Source organism: Symphalangus syndactylus, chromosome 12, assembly GCF_028878055.3.
Source record: "Symphalangus syndactylus isolate Jambi chromosome 12, NHGRI_mSymSyn1-v2.1_pri, whole genome shotgun sequence".
Lineage (NCBI taxonomy): Eukaryota > Metazoa > Chordata > Mammalia > Primates > Hylobatidae > Symphalangus > Symphalangus syndactylus.
Window position 1 is genome coordinate 89,424,148 of NC_072441.2, and position 26,892 is coordinate 89,451,039.

Consider the following 26,892-nt stretch of genomic DNA (forward strand, 5'->3'; position numbering starts at 1 on the left):
TAATGAGGGAGGTAGTGACCAGAGACCAAGAAATCTTTGTTTTTTAACTTTTGTTTTAAATTCAGAAGTATATGTGCAGGTTTTTTTGTTTGTTTTCCTGAGATGGAGTTTTGCTCTTCTTGCTCAGGCTGGAGCGTAATGGCACGATCTTGGCTCACTGCAAACTCCACCTCCCGGGTTCAAGTGATTCTCCTGCCTCAGCCTCCCAAGTAGCTGGGATTACAGGCATGAGCCACCACGCCCGGGTAATTTTGTATTTTTAGTAGAGACGGGGTTTCTCCATGTTGGTCAGGTTGGTCTTGAACTCCCGACCTCAGGTGATCCGCCTGCCTCAGCCTCCCAGAGTGCTAGGATTACAGGCATGAGCCACCGCACCCGGCCTATATGTGCAAGTTTGTTACATACATAAACTTGTGTCATGGGGATTTGTTGTACAGATTATTTCATCACTCAGGTATGAAGCCTAATATCCATTAGTTATTTTTCCTGATCTTCTCCCTCCTCCCACCCTTCACCTTCCAAGACCAAGAACTCTCACTCCATTTTCAACTATTCCCCTGTGGAGCGCTTAGTGCTTGAGGTCAGCCCTTTGGCTTGTCCCTGGTCCTGGGATGGAGTGCCTTTGGGGGCCAGGCTCCATATTCCTAGATTTTATTTGCCAACTCTGCCTGGGGACTCAGGGAAGGAAGGGTTAAATACACAGAGCAGCTGTTTCAGCGAATAGTTCTGCTAGAACTTACTCCTCTGCGCCAAACTCTCACAGCCGTTTCCATTCCACCAAGTGGTCAAGAGCGGGGACTTCGAGAGATGTAGACCTCCCGAAGAGAAGGGTGGGTCCCTGTTCTAGGGAGTGCTGCGCTTAATGAGTAGTACTCATTTGGAGGTGTGCTGTGGAGGGCTGTGAGGAGGATTTCCCACGGGCTCTTTGGGGAGAGGGGAGCGATAGGAATGAACCAGGGTTTCAAAGAAGTCTTCATAATTGTTCTTTCTGCCACCCTTCACACAATGCCAGTCTACAAGCTGTAGTTTCACTTTTCTCATGGGTGAAACTACATGAGTGGAAGGAGCTTCAGTGGCCCAAGCTACAAGATGCTCCCTCTAGTGTCTTGCACGCTCACAAGTTTTTTTCCGACCTTGGAGAGGCCTGGTGATCTAAAGCCTTCCACTTAAGTCTAAGGGGCCACCAATCAAGTCCTGCCCGCCTCTGCAGCTCCAGGGTTGAAGCTCTTGGGCCGTCAGACCTGCCACTCATTTTCTTCCTCCCTTCCCATTGGCCCATGGTAGATAGCGAGGCTTTTTTTTTTTTTTCATTGATTACGCGGGGCCCAATCAGGGGTGGGTTGGGTCTTTGACAGCTTTCCTTGCCAGATTCAAAGATGGCGCTTACGGCCACGCTAAGAATGCACCGTGAAGCTGCAGTTCTGCCATCACTCAAGATGGCTGCCCCCATCAAGATGACCAGGGTGTGCCGAGGGGGAAAGGGGCAGCATGATGGTCTGAGATGGTAAGGGATACTGCACCACTGCAGGCCTGGTCTTGGGGCCTGGGAATGAAGAATAGAGAGACTAGGGAGCTAGGTGAGGTCTGTGGTGGGGACTAGGATCAGAGAAAGGGAGAGGACAAGGGTGACAGGTGGGGGTGAGAGATCAAAGATGGGGCGGGAGTTGTGCCTAGGGTTGTCTCTCCATGAGTGCTCTCCTTCCCTACTCTTCCTGTTCCAGGTGTAGCGTCGGACCATGTGGAAGTTTCTGAGACTGGGGAGCCGGATAATAGGGGTGGGGCCCGTTGGGGGGTAAAGGGGCAGTAGCGTCCTTTCACAGGCTAACCCCGGCCCTTCCCAGTCCTCTGGACTAAAATGGGGAACACATTGGGCCTGGCACCAATGGGGACTTTGCCTCGCCGGAGCCCCCGCCGAGAGGAACCCCTGCCAAACCCTGGGAGCTTCGATGAGCTGCACCGGCTATGCAAAGGTGAGAACTTGGCATTTGGGAGTCTCAAGATGAAGGGGCAGAGGAGTGGAGGGTCTTGAATGCCGGATGTCCGGCGATGGGAGCAGGAAAGGGGAGATCACAGCTGGGGCATGCAGCCTCAGGGAGGATCAGGTGCCCAAATGAAGTGAAGCATTTCATTGCAGGACCTGAAAGGAGGTTAATTCCTCCAAAGTGTTCCCTGTGGGATTGAAAGGGGAGACTACCTTTTGGGGTAGGGGTTCTTTGTCTGTGCTTATTCCTTCCCTTCCCCTACCCGCTTCAGATGTATTCCCAGCACAGATGGAGGGCGTGAAGCTCGTTGTCAACAAGGTTCTGAGCAGCCATTTCCAGGTGCTCCCACTTCTCTGGTCCCTCCTTACTATTCCCCCTTTCCTGTCCCTGGATCATCTTCTCCTTTCCTTTGTACTCCGGCCCTAGCCAGTCTATGTGGGAAAAATGAGGGAGGATGTGGGGTTCTCTTTACCTCTGTGCCTGTGGGACTTGTTGCTTTTAATCCGACGACCCTCTCTGTATATGTTGCAATATTTGGGATTCTTGAGAGGCCCTCTGGATGGGGAAAAGACTAAGGGTGGGATAAGGGATTGAAATGGAGCAGGAATGCGCTTTTCTCCACTGACTCCTCTTTCCTCAGGTGGCTCACACTATACACATGAGTGCCCTGGGCTTGCCGGGATATCACCTCCATGCGGCCTATGCAGGGGATTGGCAGCTCAGTCCCACTGAGGTGAGGGCTCCACACACCTAGGTCATCTCCCTAAAAACCAATCTGGGATCCAGATCTGGAGGAAGAGGAATTGTATGTGTTATGGGGAGGAATGGGCCGTAACTTGATTCTCTGTGTCTCCTGAATGAGAGAGGGTAGAGAAACATTTTCTGTGAAGAGCCCAGAGTGTGTCTTTGTGACTCCACCAGGGGGCGCTGTGCACTCTTAATGAAGTTCTATATTTGGGTTTAGGCTGAGTGGTGCCATCCGGCTCAGCCTTAATACTGTGTACACCCTTCCACAGGTGTTCCCCACTGTGGTAGGGGATATGGACAGCAGTGGCAGCCTGAACGCCCAGGTCTTGCTCCTCTTGGCAGAGCGGCTCCGAGCTAAGGCTGTCTTCCAGGTGACCACAGTTCCTGCCTCCATCCCCTGAGGCACTTCCTCTTTCTCCTCCACGGGTTTCCTGCTCTGAGGGCTTGGAAGGAGGAGCAGAGTCTATAATGATCATAAAGAGGGAGGGAGATTTTACTTCTTGCTCTTGCCACCCAGACGCAGCAGGCCAAGTTCTTGACATGGCAGTTTGATGGCGAGTATCGGGGAGATGACTACACAGCCACTCTGACCCTAGGAAATCCTGACCTGATTGGGGAGTCGGGTGAGGAACTGGGACAGTAGTTCTTTTTATCTTGGCTGCCCATTTTGCTAATGTTACTATGCCTCTTCATCTTCTGTACAGTTTGGAGTTTAGAAAAGGAACTTCTTGGGCAGGCTGGGGTGGCAGTTATTGGGGGTGACGGAGCAGGTCTGGATATTGTCTCTATGACTGACTCCATGTCTCCCCATTCCCCCACAGTGATCATGGTTGCTCACTTCCTGCAGAGCCTCACTCATCGGCTGGTGCTGGGAGGAGAGCTAGTTTATCACCGGCGGCCAGGCGAAGAGGGGGCCATCTTGACACTGGCTGGGAAGTACTCAGGTATGGGGTGAAGTGAAGTAGTGGTGGCGGGGGGGCAATTCTGGACTTTTCTGGGGTTCCTGGCCTGTGTCATGCTACAGTTAACACTCCTTTCCCTCTGTACTTTGGGTTTTACAGCTGTACACTGGGTAGCTACATTGAATGTGGGATCAGGCGGGGCCCATGCAAGTTACTACCACAGGGCAAATGAACAGGTGAGACCTCTGATCTCATTTCCCTCCTTGTCAGCAAGTCAGTCATGAACTTCTGTTCATCTGGACCTCTATCGCCCTGCTGACCTATTTTTCTTCCTATCACGCTCACGCTGTGTATATATTTCCATGCATGCCTCCATTCTGCTGATCCCCCATCAGGACCCTTCTGGTCTTCACTGATACTGATCTCTCTCTCATCCTTGCCCATGGTTCTCAGGTTCAGGTTGGAGTGGAGTTTGAGGCAAACACAAGGCTACAAGACACAACATTCTCCTTTGGTTACCACCTGACTCTGCCCCAGGCCAACATGGTATTTAGAGGTGAGGGTTATTGGGAGACATTTGGCTATGCTGAGGAATGGGGGATGCAGAGGGAGGGAAGCTCGATCTTACTTCTGGTGACTATTTCCTCCAATCCCTATTAAATAATCTAGTGGGTATTCTCTCCCCCAACAGGCTTGGTGGATAGTAACTGGTGTGTAGGTGCTGTGCTGGAGAAGAAGATGCCCCCTCTGCCTGTCACCCTAGCCCTTGGAGCCTTCCTCAATCACTGGCGCAACAGATTCCATTGTGGCTTCAGCATCACTGTGGGCTGAGGTTGTCCAGAGCCAGCCCCCACAGCAGCTGGAACCTCTGAGTCAGGTGCCCTAGGGCCAGAGACTAGGCCCCTCTCCAGAGCCCACCTTGCTGGGTGATCTCTAGGACCCAGGAGCAGAGTGACGGACAGGACCATGCCCTCCTCAGAACTGGAGCTGCCACAGGGGCTGTTGATGAGGCAGAGGTTTGAGGATCCCCCCTCTGCTACCAGCCCCAATATCACCTTCCCCATGCTCTTGTGGCTGTGGACTAAGGGGGAAGGATTAAGGGGTATGGCTGAATTCCCCCTGGCACCCCTTGCCCTCAGGCTTCCTTCTTCCTTTCCCTTTGGTTAATCCTGCATGGGATTAGCTGACCATCCTGTTTTCCATCCCAGAGCCTCCCAAGTCTGGAAAAGTAGGGCTGAAGGGCTAGATGTTTGGTCTCAGAAAGTGGGGCCCACCCATTCCCAGAAGGAGCTTCTTTACCTCTTAGCCCTGAGGTTTCCTCCTTCCCATCTTCTGTGCTTCCAGAGAACAACTTTGTTCCTATGGTCACCCCCACTATCCCCATGACCGCATGAAGAGGCAGTTATTGCTTTAGTCTTTCATTGCAACCACTGGGCTCCCTTTGAACCCGGCCCAATCTTTGGTCCCAGCATTTTCCCACTCCAGTGTATCCAGGGTGTCCCAGGTGAGCTGGGGAAGGAAGTGAGCCTGGTCTCAGCTGCAGATCTCCTGGAGCAGCGGCATCATGGCAGACAGGCCCTGGATGTGCTGGATTTGGTACCCGTAGGCCTCATTAATGCTCCGGAGTTCAGCCAGCAGGCCTAGCAACTTCGCATACAGAAACCTTTGGAGGAAGTAGTGGGGTTGCCAGGAAAACAGGAGGGAAATAAGGCAGTTGGGAGTCTTGTCTTTAGGCCCTGATCCCTTGAACTATTCCTCAGTGAAGCCAGGTCTGAACATTAGAGAAAATCATGCTCTGGTATGACAGACTATCAGAGGTTCCAAAGGTCCTCCGGGGGCCTCGGTCTGACACTGTCTTCTCTCACCATGCTCAGTTTTTTCTGAACCCAGAGCTCTGAGGGCCGAGTGTGAAGAAAGCTCCAGACTTGGCCAGAACTCCAACTGTGTGGAATCTGAGGGCCTGGCCTTCTAGAGCAGGTTCTAGAAGGTGGATGTGTTCTATGGTATAAAGCATCCCCTTTCTGGCCAAACTAGCTCTTGGAGGAACGAGCAAAACAGAAGCGGTGCATACCTCAGAGCCTGGATAAATCACAGACTATCAAACCTGGAACTGGCTTTGACCATGAAACTGTGAATGGCCCTAACTTCAAGGGAAATGGAAAATCAAAGGAATTGGCCCGATGGCGAGGAGAGGAAAGGCCAAGGGAAGAGAAAAGTCTGCGTTAGTCTGGAGAAGTTGGACTAGTGAGGTAATGGATGTCATCGATCTCAGGAATGCTATTACCCAGAGCCTCTGAGCTACTACTTTGCATCTATACTGAATAAAAAAAAAAAATCTGGAAAAAGTGAGATGAAACAGCAGTATCCAAATACAGCAATTTGGATGCTGAAACGATGTGAGATAGGGATGGCCAGGGGGAAGGACTAGATCCCAAGATACCTGAATACCCTAAGGAAAGGACAGTAAAAAACATTCTTCCCAAGCTCAATGTTTCGCCAACCCCTTCCTGCCCTGGTGTGGCCTCCAAGCCCTCAGTGTCCCACCATACCGATCCCGGGGCCTTCGCTGCTGGCCCTTGATGTAGCTTTGCAGAGTCAGTGCCATCTCCTCTTGCAGCTGATCAATCTCATCTCTCTGGGTAACTCCAGGTCGGTCTGTAAGATAGGGAGCTGGGAAGGACAAGGTGGGTGGCAGGGGTGGGCCTGCGTGGTGCCCCGGGGACTGAGGCTGGGATAGACCTAGTCTGCAGGTTTGACGGCTAGGCTAGAAGGCCTGGGTGGATGGACTTAAGGAACTGAGTGTTTGGGCAGAGGTGGTGCAGCAAAAGGCTGTGGGCTTTGGGAGATGCTCACCGGGAGAGAAGAGGGCCATGGCAGCCAAGAGCACATACTCAGGCTCTTGGAGCTGCAGTTTTCGTAGTGTTCCATGGAAGTGAAAGAGCAACTCCAAAAACTCTACCTGGAACCCCACTGCGGGAGATACTAGGATTAGGAGCCTCTAGGTCACCCGACCACATACTGCACCATGAGCACACATGCCCCCTACTGCTCTAGCACCATCTCACCACGGGCTCCGTCTTCAATTGTGTAGCGAAGAGGCCCGCAGAGGAAGTTTTGTGTTTGGAGACAGAAAGTGGTGTTGAGTACGATGTGACAGATTTCCACAGCTGCTCCCTTGAGAAGGGAGATTTGGTCTTCAATGGGCAGGGAACTGTGGAAAGCAGGAAACAAGGGCACTTTTCAATTTTTTTTTTTTTTTTTTTTCTGAGACAGAGTCTTGCTCTGTCACCCCAGCTGGAGTGCAGTGGCACGATCTCTGCTCACTGCAACCTCTGCCTCCTAGGTTCAAGCAATTCTCCTGCCTCAGCCTCCCAAGTAGCTTGGATTACAGGCGTGTGCCACCATGCCTGGCTAATTTTTTTGTATTTTTAGTAGAGACGGGTTTTCACCATGTTGGCCAGGCTAGTCTCCAGCTACTGACCTCAGGTGATCCACCTGCCTTGGCCTCTCAAAGTGCTGGGATTACAGGAGTGAGCTACCACGCCCGGCCCACTTTTTAATTTTTTGTTTGTTTATATATTTTTATTTTTTGTAAAGATGGAGTCTTACTATGTTGCCCAGGCTGGTCTCGAACTCCTGGGCTCAAGCAATCCTCCTGCCTTGGCCTTCCAAAGTGCTGGGATTATAGGTGTGAGCCACTGTGCCCAGCCGACAAGGGCACTTTATTATTATTATTATTAATTTATTTATTTTTGAGACAGAGTGTTGCTCTGTCACCCAGGCTGGAGTGCAGTGGCCTGATCTTGGCTACAGCAAACCTCCGCCTCCTGGGTTCAAGTGATTCTTCTGCCTCAGCCTCCTGAGAAGCTGGGATTATAGGCACCCACCACCACACCCAGCTAAGTTTTGTATTTTTAGTAGAGACGGATTTCACCATGTTGGCCAGGCTGGTCTCAAATTCCTGAGCTCAAGTGATCCACCCGCCTTGGCCTCTCAAGGTGCTAGAATTACAGGCATGAGCCACCGTTCCTGGCCTATTATTATTATTTTTAGCTTTCATTTTTTGAGACAGAGTCTCATTCTGTCACCCAGACTGGAATGCAGCGGTACTATCTCAGCTCACTGCAGCCTCAACCTACTGGGCTCAAGTGATCCTCCCACTTCAGCCTCCTGAGTAGCTGGGACTACAGGCACCCACCATCATGCCCAGCTAATTTTTGTATTTTTTGTAGAGTTGGAGTTTTGTCATGTTGCTGAGGCTGGTCTCAAACTTCTGGACTCAAGCGATCTGCCAGCCTCCGCCTCCCTAAGTGCTGGGATTACTAGTGTGAGACACTGTGCGGCACCTCAAGGGCACTTTAGATGCAAGCCTGTACTTCAGAGATGGAGAAGAACTCCCAGTTCTGATTGGCACATTTAAAAACAAAGCTGGGAATTCAAGACCTAATGCTTGGAAAGGCTGAGGCATGTGTTAATTTGTAGTCAGTGACTTTTTGGGGTGGATATACAACTTACTGAATTGTTTGCCTCCTGAAAGATGAAGGGAGGTCACTCACCGGAAGACAGGCAGGTCCTTGGTAAACTTGATGACTTGCTGTACCATGAAAGTGTTGATGTCTGCGAAGTGTGTGACCAGAGGCAGCACAGGGGCCAGGGTGGGCAAGGGCTGGTGATGGATGAACAGATGAGCTGGAGGCTGCAATGATCAGAACATTAGCTAGAGGCCCTGGCCCTAGGGACCTCCTTTAGGCCTCACCAGCCTTATCTTGGAAGAGTTCCTTGCTGAGAAGCCTGCTCAGGCTGGGGTTCTGGAGATCCGTCCTCAGTATTGGTGCATGGCATACACCCCTCTCCTTCAGACCAGCCTTTTTGGGTGCCCTTTTAGTTGTATTCCAACCCAAATCCTGTTGGTGCTCACCCTAAACTGCACAAACTGTTCAAACATGGTGCCCATGTGGCGGGTGTGGGCCCCCAGGAGTGTCCGGATCAGCTCTTCTTGCTCCTTACTCAGTTGCATAGGTGTTTGCTGTGCCCGCCGCTGGGCCTGCTTTGCTCGCCGCAATGCCAGGGCTTCTGCCGACAGTATCACTGTGCCGGGCAAGAAATCATGACAAAGCTGTTGAGACCAGCAGAGCACTTCTCTCTGCTGGTCCCTGATCTGGGGCCCCTCAGCCGCCCTGCACAACGAAGGATGGGGGCAGTGGGGGGAATTCCTGAGACTTTCTTGGGCTTGGCGAAAGTCCTAGAGGCTCCAGGAGGCAGGGGGTTCCTATACACTTCCACCAACCTGTGAAGAACTGCAGCAGAAAACTGTACCATGGGGGAGAAGGGAAGGGTGGTGAGGAAAGTAGGAAAGATGTGAGGAAAGGTGTGAGGGCTTTTGGGGAAACAGTGTAGAGGGAGGGGTCTTGATACCTAGAGCATCACTTTATGTGATGTTTTCAAATAGTCCTTCAAAAACAATCAAATAATCCTTTCAAATAAACCCTTATCTGATGTTTTAGCAAAATTTCAAAACTTCCGAGGTTAAATCCCACTGAATGAAACAACCCCAGGATAGGCAGGGCTGGTATTCATCATATATATATATATATATATATATATATATATATATATATATATTGTTTTGTTTTGAGATGGAATTTCTCACTCTGTCACCCAGGCTGGAGTACAGTGGAGCAATCTCGGCTCACTGCAACCTCCAACCGCTGGGTTCAAGCAATTCTCCCTGCCTCAGCCTCCTGAGTAGCTGGGATTACGGGCACCCACCACCATGCCCGGCTAATTTTTTTTTTTATTTTTTATTTTTAGTAGAGACAGGGTTTCACCATGTTGGCCAGGCTGGTCTCGAACTCCTGACCTCAAGTGATCCACTCACCTTGGCCTCTCAAAATGCTGGGATTACAGGCGTGAGCCACTGCGCCTAGCCCAGTCACATTTTTTAGAAATGTAGACAGGCTTAGATTCCGGTGACAGGACCAAGGTCACAAAATAAGTAATATAGATTGAATTCAAACCAAAATCTTTTGACTTCTACAAAAGATCCAAGATCGAACCAAGATCTTGAATTCAGACCAAGATCCTTTGACTTCTACCGTTTCCTTTCATTCTTCCATAGTGAGAATCGTGTGATATGGGAAAAGCAAGAGTTTGGGAGTCAGGTAAACTTGAGTTTGAATACTGACTGTACAACTTCTTCTTCCTTCTTCTTCTTTTTCTAGAGAGGGCATCTCACTCTGTTGACCAGGCTGGTCTTGAATTCCTGGCCTCAAACAATCCTCTTGTCTCAGCCTTCCAAAGTGCTGGGATTAAAGGCGTGAGCCACTGTGCTCGGCCTGCGCAAGTTTTTAGTTGAATTAACTTGGGCAAATTAACTTCTGTGAGCCCCAGTTATATCATCCTTTGGGAGCATAGCACAGTTACCCGGCACAGAGAAAGCATTAACTAATTAAATTATTGAGCACCTACTAGGTGACAGGCACTATACTCAAGAGATAGAAAATAAAAAGCACACCTGTAATCTGAGCACTTTGGGAGCCAGAGGTGGGCAGATCGCCTGAGGCCAGGAGTTTGAGACCAGCATGGCCAACATGGTGAAAGCTCATCTCTACTAAAAATACAAAAAATTAGCTGGGTGTGGTGGCACATGCCTGTAATCCCAGCTATGCAGGAGGCTGAGGCAGGAGAATCACTTGAATGCAGGAGGCGGAGGTTGCAGTGAGCCGAGATGGCGTCACTGCACTCCAGCCTAGGCAACAGAGTATGAGACTCCATCAAAAAAAAAAAAAGAAAGAAAAGAAAAGACAAGACTAGCCATGTGGATATCTAGGAGAAAAGCATTTCAGGTAGAGGGAATGGCAAGTGGAAAAGCCTTGGGGAAGAGTGTGCTTGGTGTTTCTAAGAATGACAGTGAAGTCAGTGTGGCTAGAATTGATTGAGTAAGGGGGAAAGAGTATGAAATAAAGTCTGAAAGGTGTTGTGGGAGAGCTAGATCATGAGATCATGTACTTTGAGATGGGGAGCCATTGGAGGTCTTGAGTGAATAGTGACATAAACCAACTAGTTTCAAAAAGAGTACTGTGCCTGCTATGTAGAGAACGCACTGTTGGGAACAAGGACAAAGCAGACAGACACAGTCAATGGATTCTTGGGATGTAGGGGGCCGACTCACTGTCTTTCCTCATGCCAGCATCTAAGCACTTCTGCAACCTGCAGGCTGGGCAGTGGCGCCTCTGAGTCTTGCTGACTTCACAGCTTCCAGCAAAGGGGCAGGTGGGACCAATGCTTTTGCTGACTGTTCTCCTGTGAGACACAGAGATGTTGTTAGAGTCTGGGATGCAATGGGTAGGTGAGGGGCTGAGATGACATGGTCTAAAAGACCTAGGAATCTGGTGAAATGGACTAATCTGATCTGTGCCCAAAGGTCCCCAGGGGTGGATAGCGTCCAACACATCTCAAGCATTTCCATGGCAACACAGGATCACTCTGGAAAGCCTAGTTGATGTAGTACTAGCTAGGTGCTTCACAGGCAGTGGGTACATAATAAGTGCTCTTGACTAATGGGCTGTGTCCATCAGACAAACATTCAGCTTTCCCTCTGTTATGCCACCAGTTTATACAGTGATGTGTTTGGCAAGATGTAGGATGCCAGCCACAGGGTAGTTAGACTCTAAGATAAAGGAGTAATGTAGCTGGACAGGCTTGGGCACCAGCGAGGGTGTAAAGGCTGACTGATAGGGGGTTTGGTTTGGAGGGCTATTTCCACTGGGGAGGAGACTCTCACCTGAAGAAACCCTTGCAGCCCTCACAAGTCAGCGCATTAAAGTGGTAGCCTGTGGCCTGGTCCCCACATACCACACAGTTCCTCAGCTCATCTTCCCTACTGGCCATGACATCAGATGTTGGGGTGGCTGTCACAGACTCCTGAATGTAGGAGGGGTCAGCAGTCAGTTTTGGGCCACCCTTGACCCTTTTCTGTCCCTTCTAGAGAGTCTCTTTCCAAACCAAACCAAACATGTCCTTGACTTGATCCCCAGCATTATCTTTTGTGGTTTTTTTTTCCTTTTTTTCTTTTTTTTTGTTTCTGAGACAAGTTCTCGCTCTGTCACCTAGGCTGGATCTCCACTCATCGCAACCTCCACCTCCTGGGCTCAAGCAATCCTCCACCTCAACCTCCTGAGTAGCAGGGACTACAGGTCCGGACCACCACGTCCAGATAATTTTTGTTTATTTATTATTTATTTATTTGTAGAGATGGGGTTTTGCCATGTTGCCCAGGTTTGTTTGTTTGTTTGTTTGTTTTGTTTATTTGTTTGTTCTAGTCTTACTCTGTTGCCTAGTGTTGCCTAGGCTGGAGTGCATCATAGTTCAATGTAACCTCACACTCCTGGGCTCAAGGGATCCTCCTGCCTCAACCTCCTGAGTAGCTGGAACTATAGGTATACACCAACACACCAGGATATTTTTTTCTTTTCCTTCCTTCCTTCCTCCCTCCCACTCTTATTCCTTTCTTTCCTTTTTTTTTGTTTTCCCTGAGACTGAGTCTTGCTCTGTCACCCAGGCTGGAGTGCAGTGGTGCAATCTTGGCTCGCTACAACCTCTGCCTCCCAGGTTCAAGCAATTCTCATGCCTCCACCTCCTGAGTAGCTGGGATTAAGGCATCTGCCACCATGCCCGGCTAATTTTTTATTTTTAGTAGAGATGGGGTTTCACCATATTGGCCAGGCTGGTTTCAAATTCCTGACTTAGGCCGGGCGCAGTATCTCACGCCTGTAATTCCAGCACTTTGGGAGGCCGAGGTGGGCAGATCACGAGGTCATGAGATCGAGACCATCCTGGCCATCATGGTGAAACCCCGTCTCGACTAAAAATACAAAAATTAGCTGGGCATGGTGGCACGTGCCTGTAGTCCCAGCTATTCGGGAGGCTGAGGCAGGAGAATCGCTTGAACCCGGGAGGCAGAGGTTGCAGCGATCGTGCCACTGCACTCCAGCCTGGGCGACAGAGCGAGGCTCCATCTCAAACAAAACAAAACAAAACAACAAAAAAACAAATTCCTGACTTCAAATGATCGATCCTTCCACCTTGGCTTCCCAAAGTGCTGGGATTACAGGCGTGAGCTCCCGCACATGGCCTCTTTTCTTTCTTTTTTGTAGAGATGGGGTCTGTTATGTAACCCAGGTTGGTCTTGAATTCCTGGGCTGAAGCAATCCCCCCACCTTGGCCTCCCAAAGTGCTGGGATTACACACGTGAGCCACTATGCCTAGCCCCCAGCATTATCTGTGCTTTATTGCATTTAGTCTTTGGCCTCCAACAGATTTCCTACCTGCTTCTCTTAGGCAGCATGTCATGTGCAGGCCACAGAATCTGGTATGGAATGCCTCTCCCCAAACTCCCACGCTGTTGCTGGTTTTCCTCTGATCTCAGGAGTTGCCAGTGATTGGAGTTAGGGATTATGACCCTTAGTATCTGGAAAACAAGAGATGTCTGTCTTATGTGGCCTCCAGTTGCTCTCAGTGACTGTGGGGTTAGGGCACAGACCCTGGACCCAGGGCAAAGGCCTGGGTGGGAGGTTTTCCCAGCATGACAAAAGTGCTGGTTGGTGGCACATGGGGAGGGACTCTGGTGGGTGGGAACCTTGTGACTCATTGGAAGCTGCTGCTTATTAAAGTCATCGAGATTTTCCCTGTTGCTGAGTTTAAGGCTACATCTGCAGCCTTCTGTGTACAGAGATCCTGAACAAGCTGGGAAGAGGGAGAGAGAGAGAGAGAGAGAGACAGGCAGACAGACAGCAAGCTTTTTCACATGCAGTATGTCAGTACTAAAAGAAGAGGTGTAACAGTTCCACAAGGCTCCCCCAAAAAAAGTTTTTAAGAGACTAGGGGCCGGGCATGGTGGCTCACACCTGTAATCCCAGAACTTTGGGAGGCTGAGGCAGGCGGGTCACTTGAGGTCAGTAGTTTGAGACCAGCTTGGATAACATGGTGAAACCCTGTCTTTACTAAAAATACAAAAATTAGCCAGGCATGGTGGCACATACTTGTAATCCCAGCTACTTGGGAGGCTGAGGTGGGAGGATCGCTTGAACTCAGGAGGTGGAGGTTGCAGTGAACTGAGATCATGCCACTGCACTCCAGCCTGGGCACAGAACAAGTGAGACTCCATCTAAAAAAAGAAAAAAAAGAGAGAGAGAGAGACCAAGAGACTAGGATCTAATTAAGAGCTCATGGAAAGAGCCCTCTCACTTCCTAACTAGGGAGGGCTGAGAACAAAATCAGAGTGACTACAGGGCACAGTGACACGCCCTGTACATCCCCCCTACTCTGGAGACAGGTAGAGAATGGTTTGAGCCCAGGAGTTTGAATCCAACCTGGGCAACATAGCAAGACCTTATCTCTAACAACAACAACAATAATAATAATAGTAAAGAGTACTATTTTTAAAAAATAATTTTTTTTTGGCTGGGTGGGGTGGCTCATGCCTGTAATCCCAGCACTTTGGGAGGCCGAGCTGGGCAGATCATAAGATCAAGAGATCTGGCCAACATGGTTAAACCCTGTCTTTACTAAAAATACAAAAATTATCCTGGCATGGTGGCGCGCGCCAGTATTCCCAGCTATGTGGAAGGCTGAGGCAGGAGAATTACTTGAACCCGGGAGGCAGAGGTGCAGTGAGCCGAGATCGCAGCCCTGCACTCCAGCCTGGGTGACAGAGTGACCACGCCCGGCTAATTTTTGTATTTTTAGTAGAGATGGGGTTTATGTTGGCCAGGCTGGTCTCGGGCTCCTGACCTCGTGATCTGCCCGCCTCGGCCTCCCAAAGTGCTGGGATTACAGGCGTGCGCCTGTAATAATGGCCACTGTGCCTGGCCTATTTTTCTTTGTTTTGCTATTATGTCTTCTGCTTCTTTAGTTGCATTAAATTATAATTAATGTTTCTCTAAAGATGAGTTAAAACCCCAAGTGCAGGCTGGAGTCATAAACACACACACACACACACACACACACACACAGAGAGAGACAGACAGACAGACAGACTGAGTTAAAAAGATCCTTGTTTAAGTTACCAGAATGAGTTGGTAGAACCCCTAATCTCATGTGGTATAGCATCTAACTATGCATAACTTTGCATTTTGAAATAAACTGAGTTCCAGAGAGCACACATGCTTGGATCTGTTCCTTGGGAAATGGTAAGAATATTTATGTGTATGTATCCGTTGGTGTCTTTGTGACTCTGACAATTCATACTAATTTATTCAATCAACAAATATTGACCAGGAATCTACCTATGTCTTAAGATACTAGAGTTAAAAGATGAGTAAGATGCTTTCCTACTCTCATGAATTTTAATCGCTAATGGGGGAGACAGACCTTTACACAGATATAAAGAAATATGGTCAGATCAATGATGGTGCCATGCACAGAGCATTATGGCGCTGAAAAAGCGGGGCACCTAATTCTGGTTTGGCAAAGGGGTGTTGAAGAGGCAGGAGAGGCTTTCTGGAGGTGTGGCAACTGAGTTGAGTTTTAAAGCGTAATGATGAGTTAGCTAGGGGGAATATAAAAGGCAGTTCAGGCAGAGGGTGCAACCTGAGATGGTCAAGAAGCCAGATACAAAAAGGTAGATATGGTAGAACCACAGATGTGCCTCTCTTGCTGGAGCATAACATTTCAGGCTGGGAGTGGGAAGAGATAAGGCTGGAGAGGTTATATGGGATATAAGGCTGAGATGTAGGCAGATCACAGAAGACCTCATGTGTCAGGCTAAACACTTTGAGTCCATCAGGAAACTTTGAAAGAGAAAGCTGTGAAATGACGTTGTCATATCTATATTCTAGATAGTTTACTCTGCTGGCTATTGGATTTGAAGGGGCAGGACTGAAGGCAAAGAGACCGGTTAGAAAGCTACTGCCTGCCGGGTGCAGTGGCTCATGCCTGTAATCCCAGCACTTTGGGATGCTGAGGTGGGCGGATCACGAGGTCAGGAGATCGAGACCACGGTGAAACCCCGTCTCTACTGAAAACACAAAAAAATTAGCCGGGCGTGGTGGCAGGCGCCTGTAGTCCCAGCTACTCGGAGAGGCTGAGGCAGGAGAATGGCGTGAACCCGGGAGGCGGAGCTTGCAGTGAGCCGAGATTGCGCCACTGCACTCCAGCCTGGGTGACAGAGCGAGACTCCGTCTCAAAAAAAAAAAAAAAAAAAAAAAAAAAAAAAAAAGAATTGGCCGGGCATGGTGGCGGGCGTCTCCCAGCTACTCGGGAGGCTGAGGCCGGAGAATGGCATGAACCTGGGAGGCAGAGGTTGGAGGTTGCAGTGAGCCGAGATTGCACCACTGCACTCCAGCCTGGGCAACAGAGCAAGACTCTGTCCCCCACCCCCACCCAAAAAAAAAAAAAAGAAAGAAAGCTATTGCCATAATTTAGGCGAGAGAAGATTAAGCCAGAGCTAGGATAGTGGAAGGATGTAGGGGAGGAGAGGGTTTTGAGAAATACATGGAAAGTGGAAGTATTGGAATTTGGTGACTACTAGAGTGCCTGGATTAAGAAAGAGGATGAGGAATTAAAGATGACTCCAGGTTTCTGGCATGGGTGACTGAGTGGATGGTAGTATCGCCAATTGGGAGAGAGACTACAGGAGGAGGACAAGGGCTCTCCATACTTGCGTGCCAATCCATTTTCACAGTTGACAATTTACTCCAGCAATAAGTTATCAAGTGTCCACTCATGATTAGGCACCAGAAGGAGAGAAAAAAGAGTCCCTACTACAGAGACACTTCCAGATTAATTATGAAGACTGAATAAATAAATTGAATTCCTAGGTCTTAAAAGAAAATATATAATCAAACCTTAAATGGTTGATTTAAGGTTGTGGTAAAGACTATGTATAATATTCTAGGTATTAATTGCTCCCTTAATTTATTCTTCTTGTGTACCCAGTATGAGCAGAGTACTATGTAAAAATCCTTGCCTATGTTAACACTGTAAGATAGGTAATCTCGTCATTTTACAGATGAGAAAACTGAGGCTCAGAGTGTTTAGATAACTTATACAAGGGCCAATATACCCAACAGTTTATTAGATGACTCCACTTGGATGTCACATAGGCACCTCAAATTCAATATGTCTCAAATTGAATTGTCAACTCCCCACAAACTAACTTCTCCTGTATTACCTAATTTGGTGACTAGTCCAACATGAGAAAGTGGAAAGAACATGGGCTTTGGGGTCATATAGACTTAGATTCAAATTCTGACTGGCTCTTGCTAGTTGAATTACTTATTTTTTGCCACTTCTCTAATTGTTTGACATGACTGGGACCCAGCTCCATGGGGCCCTGGGAATCAGATATCATCAGGCTGAGCCAATACTGGACCAGGGAAGGGAACCATACTTCCTCTTCCTACATCAGCTTTGAATGCTTAGGGACAGGCTAGGCTAGAAAGATATTCTGGTCCAGGGCTGCCCTTCACCTGGGGCCAGGGATTACACCAAGCCTTGTTCTTCTTGGAGAAGTCCACCTTGAAGTTCTTTGAGATGGGGTTGCCTTGGGAACAGACTGCTTTGAGTTTGCTCTTCTGTGTACAGAAACCCTCTCCTGGCTTCAGGGTCTCTGCTGTAAAGCAGATGGAGAGTGGAATCTGCTGCAGGATGCCCCTGGCACCCATGGTGAACAGGCTTTCAGGGTTAACTGATACCCTCACCCTCTTCCAACATGCCTCTTCCAGGCCAGGGTCTGAAAAACACCTGTGAGGATTGTGACCTGATGGGTTAAGCTCTCTGATTTTCAGTTTTCTTTTTTTTTTTCTTTTTTTTTTTGAGACAGAGTCTCGCTGTCGCCCAGGCTGGAGTGCAGTGACGCGATCTCGGCTCACTGCAGGCTCCACCCCCCGGGGTTCACGCCATTCTCCTGCCTCAGCCTCCCGAGTAGCAGGGACTACAGGCACCCGCCACCTCGCCCGGCTAATTTTTTTGTATTTTTAGTAGAGACGGGGTTTCACTGTGTTAGCCAGGATGGTCTCGATCTCCTGACCTCGTGATCCGCCCGCCTCGGCCTCCCAAAGTGCTGGGATTACAGGCGTGAGCCACCGCGCCCGGCCTGAATTTCAGTTTTCTTACCTGGAAAAAAAAAAGGGTTAATAACACTCATTATCCAAGTTTGCTGTGAAGATTAAACAAAGTAATAAAGTAGTAAAATGTAAAATTCTTTACACGGTGCTTGAAACATGGAAGGAAATCAACACATATTCATTCTCTTACCTTCTTCCTTTCCTTCCCGTTTTACTGCTGTCTTCTCCCAGATGCCAAACCAGAAACTGGTGAGTACCTAGTCTCCTTTCTCTCCCTCACTCCCTATAAATGACCAAATGCCATGACGTGTCATTCCTGTCTTCTGACCTCTACATGCCCACTACCACTTAGCTGAGTTTAGGCCCTCATCATTTTTCACTTACTGCTGCAGTAGACTATTCAATTATTCTCGCTGCTCCCAGCCTCATCTCCTTCCAACCCATCCTCCATGCTGTTGCTATTTCTAAAATGCAAATTTGATCATGTCTCTCCCCTGCTTAAAATTCTTCATTTGCTTTCCATCACCTTCACGATAAAATCCAATCTCTTTAGCATGTCACACAAAGTCCTTTGTGATGTGGCCTCTATTTAATCACTCTGGCCTCATCTATTCTGTCCCCACTTCCCTCCCCTGACCTAGCACATCACACTTTGGCTCTAGATGAGCTTAAGCATTTAGAGTTCCCTGAACAAGCTGTGCTCACTCACCTCTGAATATCTACCCTTGTTGTTCCCTCTGGTTGGAATCACCTCACACACCCTTACTTTCAAACCCTCCTCCCCTGATCCTCCTGATCCTCTTGGTCCTTCAGGCCTGGGTAGAGCAGATCACCTCTGTGAGCCTAATAGATCTACACCTCTGTACACAAATTTGTCACAGCACTTATCACATTGCAGAACAACTGTCTGTTTCTTTCTAACTCTGTCAATCAACTGTGAGTTAATGAAGTCAAGGGCTGCACCTGTCATTTGGGGATCCTTAGGGTCTTATGTACTCCAAGCATATATAATGAATATTTATGGAATGAGTAAATGGACTAGGATACAAATTAAGATCTGATTTCAAACCCATGCTCTTTTCATGCAACATCATATGCTATTGTTTGTGAATGAGCACACTCATTCATTCAATAAATATGTAATGGGTATCTACTTTGTGCCAGGCATTTTGCTAGCACTACTATCTGAATACATTTCTATTTCCCTTTTAGCTGCTTTCTTTTTTAATTTTTTAATTTTTTTTTTTGAGATGGAGTTTTGCTCTTGTTGCCCAGGCTGGGAGTGCAGTGCAGTGGCATGATCTCAGCTCACTGCAACCTCTGCCTCTTGGGTTCAAGCAATTCTCCTGCCTCAGCCTCCCAAGTAGCTGGGATTACAGGCATGCACCACCACACCTGGCTAATTTTGTATTTTTAGTAGAGACTGGGTTTCACCATGTTGGTCAGGCTGGTCTCGAACTCCTGACCTCAGGTGGTCCACCTGCCTCTGCCTCCTAAAGTGCTGGAGTTACAGGCGTGAGCCACCGCACTCGGCCTAGCTGATGTCTTTCACAGCTCTGTCACCCAGGTTGGAGTGCAGTGGCTTGATCTCGGCTCACTGCAACTTTCGCCTTCTGGGTTCAAGCGATTCTCCCGCCTCAGCCTCCTGAGTAGCTGGGACTACAGGCACACGCCACCATGCCTGGCTAATTTTTTGTATTTTTAGTAGAGACGGGGTTTCACAATATTGGCCAGGCTGGTCTTGAACTCCTGACCTCGTAATCCACCTGCCTCAGCCTCCCAAAATGCTGGGATTACAGGCGTGAGCCACCGCACCCGGCCTTTCATAGTTTTTTTTTTTTTTTTAAATTCTGAGCCATGACGGGCGTGGTGGCTCATGCCCACTCCAGGAGGCGAGGCAGGTGGATCACTTGAGTTCAAGACCAGCCTGGCCAACATGGTGAAACCCCGTCTCTACTGAAAATGCAAAAATAGCCAGGTGTGGTGGTGGTGCCTATAATCCCGGCTACTCAGGAGGCTGAGGCTTGGGAATGCCTTGAACCTGGGAGGCGGAGGTTGCAGTGAACCGAGATTGTGCCATTGCACTCCAGCCTGGGTGACAGAGGGAGACTTTGTCTCAAAATATATAATTAATTAATTAAAAAATAAAACAAAATAAAATAAAATAAACTCAGAGACAGGTCTTGTTCTGTTGCCCAGACAGGAGTGCAGTGGTGTGACCACCGCTCACTGCGGCCTCTACTTCCTGGGCTCAAGTGAATGAATTTCCTGCCTTGTCCTCCCAGGTAGCTAGGACTACAGGTGCATGCCACCACACCTGGCTAATTTTGTTTATTTTTTAGAAGAAACAGGGTCTCACTATATTGCCCAGAGTGGTCTCGAACTCCTGGGCTCCAGCGATCCTCCTGCCTGGCCAGACTTCCGTTAGTCTTCTAGTCCTATTCGTGACTCCTTTCATACTTCTGAACTGTTCCTACCTGCTGTTCCTACTTGCCGTGTTTGCATTTGCTATCTGGCTGACCTCATTCAGGTATCTATTGAGCCAAATATCCAGTCTGGGCCTGTTGTGTCCTGTTTGGCCTCCTGGATTCTGGCACAAACACTTCTTTGAACGGGAAGAGTTCCTTTCTTTTGAGCCTTATAATCTGATTTTAATCTTCTTTCTTTAAATTTACCACCAATCTCCTGTGGTCTATTGAATTCAGTGGGCTTTCTTTCATGTTTCGCCCAATCAACCAACCTCCCTTCTGCTTTTGACCTCCTAACAACTATTTTCTTTTCTTTGAAACTTATTCTCCCTAACCTCTATGATGTTATGTATTCTTGGTTCTCCATTTGTATTTCTAATAGGTCTTTTTCTCTTTCTTCTCGAATTGATCTTCCTTTTTTCTAGGCCCATGGGTTAGGAAAAACTATGGAAACTATGGGGTTTTTTTGTTCCCAAATGCTCTTTTTTTTTTTCTTCTTTGAGACCGAGTCTTGCTCTGTCACCGAGGATGGAGTGCCGTGTGCGATCTCAGCTCACTGCAACCTCCACTTCCTGGGCTCAAACAATCCTTGTGCCTCAGCTTCCAGAATAGCTTGGATTACAGGCGCCTGCCACCACAACTGGCTAATTTTTGTATTTTTAGTAGACACAGGGTTTTGCCCTCTTGGTTAGGCTGGTCTCAAACTCCTGGCCTCAAATGATCTGGCTGCCTTGGCCTCCCAAAGTGTTGGGATTACAGGTGTGAGCCGCCACGCCTGTGACCTAAAGCTTGATCTTAACCTTCCCATCCTTCTTTCATGTTCTTCCCTGATGCTTAATTTCTACACGAGGCTCTGGTAAAAAGTAAAAATGTCTAATATTTTAACATCACAGTTTACAGAGTTTATATGCTTCATTTCGTTCACCCTCATCTCAGTATGTGAATGTCTCTAAAATCTACAACTCTAGTTCCAGGAAATCTTGCTGTTCTTTTTATTTTTATTTTATTTTTGTTTTTTATTTTGTGTACAGACGGGGTCTCACTTCTGCCCAGGCTGGTCTTGAACTACTGAGCTCAAAGGATCCTCCTGCCTCGGCTTCCCAAAGTGCTGGGATTACAGGCATGAGCCACGGTGCCTGGCCAAATCTTGCTGTTCTTAGTAGTCACTCTTTTTTATTTTTATTTTTTTGAGACAGGGTCTCACTTTGTCACCCAGACTGGAATGCAGTGGTGCGATCATGGCTCAATGCAGCTTCAACCTCCTGAGCTCAAACGATCCTCCTGCCTCAGCCTCCTAAGTAGCTGGGACTATAGGTGCACACTACCACACTCAGCTAATTTTTATTTTTATTTTTTGTAGAGATGGAGTCTCACTGTGTGGCTCAGGTTGAGTAGTCACTTCTAATGCCTCTGCAGATTGCATTTCATTCTGCTCCTTTCTCTGGACTCCCACTGCACTTGCCCAGACTTCTATCAGATAACCTATAACAATATCATGCCTTTGTATTCACATGACTCTCTCTCCCCTACTACACCATAAGCTCTATGTTGTGTAGGTTTTTCTATCCAAACACTCAGCATCTGTCCTGGTCATAATGTGTGCTTAACAGCCAATAAAAGTTTGAAGAATTTTCCGTTTCCCGATCTTGAATTCCAAAATCACTGTGAATCCTCCTCTAAATCTTTCTAGTCACCAAGTCTTGTAGATTTCTTTTTTTTTTTTTTTTTTTTTGAGACAGCAGTCTCACCACTCTGTCGCCCAGGCTGGAGTGCAGTGGCGCGATCTCGGCTCACTGCAAGCTCCGCCTCCCGGGTTCACGCCATTCTCCTGCCTCAGCCTCCCAAGTAGCTGGGACTACAGGCAGCCGCCACTACTCCCGGCTAATTTTTTGTATTTTTTAGTAGAGACGGGGTTTCACCGTGTTAGCCAGGATGGTCTCGATCTCCTGACCTCGTGATTCGCCCGCCTCGGCCTCCCAAAGTGCTGGGATTACAGGCGTGAGCCACCGCGCCCGGCCTGTAGATTTCTTATGTCACGTGTTTCTTGATGCTGTCTCTTCTCTTCTGTTACTGTCACTACACTCACCCAAGATCCTACACCTTGTAAAACTGCAGCGTCCCCATCTTGGCCTTCCTGCTCTTAGTCTTTCTCTTGTCAAATCAGTCCTATGTTTCTTCTGCAAGAATAAACTAAAGGTGCTATTTGTATGAAGGCTAAATTTAAATTCCTTACTCTGATATTCAGGACCCTGCCATATCTCCTGCAATTTCTCCATTCAAAACCTGAGTTTTCTTTCACCATTTTTTTTCTTATTGTCACTCAGATACTGGAGAGACACATCTTTTCCTCTTTCTTGTCTCCCGTTCTCCATTTGTTTATATTCTACTCTTCGTTTAAGGCCTAACCCAAATTTCACTTTCCCCAGGAAGTTTTTGATTCTTTTGGTCCCGGCTGATGTCTGTCTTCTTTGACTTATTTATTTATTTATTCATTTATTGAGACAGAGTGTTGCTCTGTCACCCAGGCTGAAGTGCAGTGGCATGATCTTGGCTCACTGCAACCCCCATCTCCTGGGTTCAAGCGATTCTCATGCCTCAGCCAACCGAGTAGCTAGGACTACAGGCTTACGCCGCCATGCCTGGCCAATTTTTGTATTTTCAGTAGAGGCAGGGTTTCATCATGTTGGCCAGGCTGGTCTTGAACTTCTGGCCTCAAGTGATCTGCCTGCCTTGGCCTTCCAAAGTGCTAGCATTACAGGAGTGAGCCACTGCACCCCACCTGTCTTCTTTGATTTATTGCATTTTTTTTTTTTGGAGACAGTCTCTCTCTATCCCCTAGGCTGGAGTGTGGTGGCACGATCTCGGCTTACTACAACCTCTGCCTCCTGGGTTCAAGCGATTCCCATGCCTCGGCCTCCTTAGTAGCTGGGATTACAGGCACCCACCACTGCCCAGCTAATTTTTGTATTTTTAATAGAGATGGTGTTTTACCATGTTGGCTGGGCTGGTCTTGAACTCCTGACCTCAGCTGATCCACCCGCCTTGGCCTCCCAAAGTGCTGGGATTACAGGTATGAGCCACCATGCCCAGCTTGACTTATTACTATTTATTATTATACAATTTACTGTTGGAGCATACTTGGGCATTTAGTCGTCTGAGGCACATATTGACAATTTACGGCCTATGAGCCAAATCTGGCCTGCTGCCAGTGAGCTAAGAATGGTTTTACATTAATATTAAACATTTTTTAAAGAAGAATATTTTGTAACACATAAAAATTACGTGAAATTTAAACTTTAGTGTCCACAAATAAAGTTTTACTAGAACATAGCCACAGCTATTTGTTTACATATTGTCTATGTCCTCTTTCTTTTTCTTTCTTTTTTTTTTTGAGATGGAGTCTCACTCTGTTGCCAGGCTGCAGTGCAGTGGCAGGATCTCAGCTCCCTGTAACCTCTGCCTCCCTGGTTCAAGCGATTCTCCTGCCTCAGCCTCCCAACTAGCTGGGACTATAGGCGCGTGCCACCACACCCAGCTAATTTTTGTATTTTTAGTAGAGACAGGGTTTCACCAGGATGGTCTCGATCTCCTGACCTCGTGACCCACCCCTCTTGGCCTCCCATAGTGTTGGGATTACAGGCGTGAGCCACCGCACCTGGCCGTCTATGTCCTCCTTCAAGCTATAATGTGAGACTTAAGTAGTCTTGACAGGGAACATACGTGGCCTGCAAAGCCTAAAATATTTATCAACTGGTTGATACAGAAAAAGCTTACTGATCCCTGATCTCAGATCTTGAATTCTCTTTATAATCTTTTCATAGCTGTTTAAGAACTTTGGAAAGGTCTGATTCACTAAAGATAATCTGTTGACGCTAATTAGTGGTTCATTAGAACAGTAGGGGTAGCTGGAGGAGTAGGCTTTATAGAGTGTGTAGGAGCTATCCTAGTTAGAAGCTTAGTAACTTAGGCAACTGGATTCCCATTGGAAAGTGAGAGTCAGAGGATCTCAGGTGGATAAGGGAAAAGGCATGATCTTTTTTCCATCTTCTCTTTTTCTTTTTTTTTGAGATGGAGTCTCACTCTGTCACCCGGGCTGGAGTGCAATGGTGTGATCTCTGCTCACTGCAACCTCCACCTCCAAGGTTCAAGCAATTCTGCCTCAGCCTCCTGAGTAGCTGGGATTATAGGTGCGCACCACCATGCCCAGCTAATTTTTGTATTTTTTAGTAGAAACGGGGTTTCACCATGTTGTTCAAGCTGGTCTTGAACTCCTGACCTCATGATCCACCCACCTCGGCCTCCCAAAGTGCTGGGATTACAGGCATGAGCCACCACGCTCAGCCTCCATCTTCTTTTTTTCTGACTTAGCAGAGGAAATGTAAAAGCAAATGGGATCTAGCTACAGAAAGGACTGTCTGAGGTCTTACCTGAATCTGGTTGTTGAGAAGAGATCAATGGTTGCTGGCTGAGAGAAGCTCAACTATTAATGATACAGTTATAACAGGCAATGAAAGACATCATCAAAAGGGTATAACTGCTAAAGCTGAAAGTGGCCTCGGCTGACTGAAGCTCTAAGTAGGCTAAGAGGTTTTACAATGCCTAAGAGTATTATAGGCTTGATAATTTCAAGGATTTCTTTAAAAAAGAAAAGAAAGCTAGATATTTAGATAAACAAGAATAGCAACTGAAGTTATCAGAAAGTTCATGCCTTTTACCAGGTGTTCTATTTCGTCTCATCTTCCCCAATCATATTTTTTCCTTAAAATTATTCAACATAGTAACTTTTTTTTTTTTTTTTTTGATACGGAGCTTCACTCTTGTTGCCCAGGCTAGAGTGCAATGGCATGATCCTGGCTCATCACAACCTCTGCCTCCTGGGTTCAAGCAATTCTCCTGCCTCAGCCTCCTGAGTAGCTGGGATTACAGGCATGCCCCACCACACCTGGCTAATTTTGTATTTTTAGTAGAGACGGGGTTTCTCCATGTTGGCTTGGCTGGTCTCAAACTCCCGACCTCAGGTGATCTGCCTGCCTCGGCCTCCCAAACTGCTGGGATTGTAGGCAAGAGCCACAGCGCCTGGCCCACAGCATAGTAACTATTTAGTAATAAATTATGTAGATTGGATTGTGGGGCCCATCTTTCACATCTGCCCCGTACACCCTGACAGAATCCACTTGGCTAGTTTGGGTACTCAAATATGGACCACCAGATGGTGAGTTGCTGCCTGAAATGTGTAAGGAAACAAGCTAGACTCTAGGAGACAGAACTTGCATATTTTAATGGAAACAATAGGTGCAATATCATAGGAAGTGTCTTTTTAAAAACAGCTTCAGGCCGGGCGCGGTGGCTCACGCTTGTAATCCCAGCACTTTGGGAGGCCGAGGCGGGTGGATCACGAGGTCAGGAGATCGAGACCACAGTGAAACCCCGTCTCTACCAAAAATACAAAAAATTAGCCGGGCGTGGTGGCGGGCGCCTGTAGTCCCAGCTACTCAGAGAGGCTGAGGCAGGAGAATGGCGTGAACCCGGGAGGTGGAGCTTGCAGTGAGCCGAGATTGCGCCACTGCACTCCAGCCTGGGCGACAGAGCAAGACTCCGTCTCAAAAAAAAAAAAAAAAAAAAAAAAAAAAAAAAAAAAAACAGCTTCACAGCCTTGGCACAGTGGAGAGCACATTGTGAGACTGAGATTGAATGAATAAACAGCTGGAAATTAACTTTTGTGGGGCGTCATTTACCTATTCAAGTGGACACTGGAGACCATCATTTTGTTGGAGTGAGTTTTTTGTTTTTTTGCATTGTGTGGGTGGTAGTGAGAAGTGAAGCCAGCTGGACTTCTGGGTCGGGTGGGGACTTGGAGAACTTTTCTGTCTTACAAGAGGATTGTAAAATGTGCCAATCAGCACTCTGTAGCTAGGATTGTAAAATGCACCAATCAGTGGTCTGTAGCTAGCTAGAGGTTTGTAAAATGGACCAATCAGCACTCTGTAAAATAGACCAATCAGCATTCTGTAGAATGGACCAATCAGCACTCTGTAAAATGGACCAATCAGCATTCTGTAAAATGAACCAATCAGCAGGACATGGGCAGGGACAAATAAGGGAATAAAAGCTGGCCACCCCAGCCAGCAGCAGCAACCCACTCGGGTCCCCTTCCATGCTGGAGAAGCTTTGTTCTTTCGCTCTTCATAATAAATCTTGCTGCTGCCCACTCTTTGGGTCCATGCCACCTTTAAGAGCTGTAACACCGTGAAGGTCCGCAGCTTCGTTCTTGAAGTCAGTGAGACCAAGAATGCACTGGAAGAAACCGACTCTGAACACATCTTGGCAACCCAGATGGGACTATTGCCAAGTGGTGAGTACCATTGGACCCCTTTTGCTTGCTAGTTTGTCCTATTTTTCCTTAGAATTCAGGGACTAAACACTGGGCACCTGTCAGCCAGTTAAAAGTGACTAGTGTGGCAGCCGGACTAAAGACATGGGTGTCAGGCTTTCTGGGAAAGGGCTCTCTAACACCCCCTGACTCTTTGGAGTTGGGAGTGTTGGTTTGCCTGGAACCAGCTTCCACTTTTCCTATACTTCTGGGCTGAGCCAAGGGTCGACAGAGAGGAAAGCCATTCAGCTCCAGGGTCCCAACAAAAAGTTAGTTGACTCTGTAGCCATGAGCAGAACTCTTAAAGTCATGTTGCCCAAGCGAGACTTCCCCATCTATCTTGTCTGTCCTGACCTT

At 47.8% G+C, this 26,892-nt stretch overlaps 2 protein-coding genes across 5 annotated transcripts; one reads left to right on the forward strand and one right to left on the reverse strand.

The window, feature by feature from the left end:
• Positions 1-1,337: 1,337 nt before the first annotated feature.
• On the forward strand, positions 1,338-5,976 carry TOMM40L (translocase of outer mitochondrial membrane 40 like). 4 transcript variants are annotated; one of them, XM_063627126.1, is made up of 10 exons: positions 1,338-1,504; positions 1,722-1,970; positions 2,254-2,321; positions 2,623-2,715; positions 2,999-3,100; positions 3,247-3,352; positions 3,551-3,673; positions 3,791-3,867; positions 4,085-4,187; positions 4,323-5,976. In XM_063627126.1, exons 2-10 carry the CDS (start codon positions 1,856-1,858, stop codon positions 4,460-4,462), a joined length of 927 nt encoding a protein of 308 aa, XP_063483196.1. In that variant the 5' UTR covers positions 1,338-1,504; positions 1,722-1,855; the 3' UTR covers positions 4,463-5,976. The 4 variants fall into 4 exon arrangements, with proteins under 4 accessions (XP_063483196.1, XP_063483198.1, XP_063483197.1 ...); XM_063627128.1 differs by lacking the exon at positions 2,254-2,321 and having other exon boundaries at positions 1,357-1,504; XM_063627127.1 differs by lacking the exon at positions 2,999-3,100 and having other exon boundaries at positions 1,377-1,504.
• NR1I3 (nuclear receptor subfamily 1 group I member 3) lies at positions 5,034-19,606 on the reverse strand. Its single transcript, XM_063627054.1, has 10 exons — positions 18,082-19,606; positions 17,101-17,980; positions 12,958-13,100; positions 10,803-10,933; positions 8,550-8,719; positions 8,188-8,327; positions 6,697-6,842; positions 6,485-6,601; positions 6,181-6,301; positions 5,034-5,294 (listed from the first exon to the last, which is right to left on the reverse strand). The coding sequence occupies exons 2-10, from the start codon at positions 17,293-17,295 to the stop codon at positions 5,165-5,167; spliced, it is 1,293 nt and encodes a 430-aa protein (XP_063483124.1). The 5' UTR covers positions 17,296-17,980; positions 18,082-19,606; the 3' UTR covers positions 5,034-5,164.
• Positions 19,607-26,892: the final 7,286 nt, after the last annotated feature.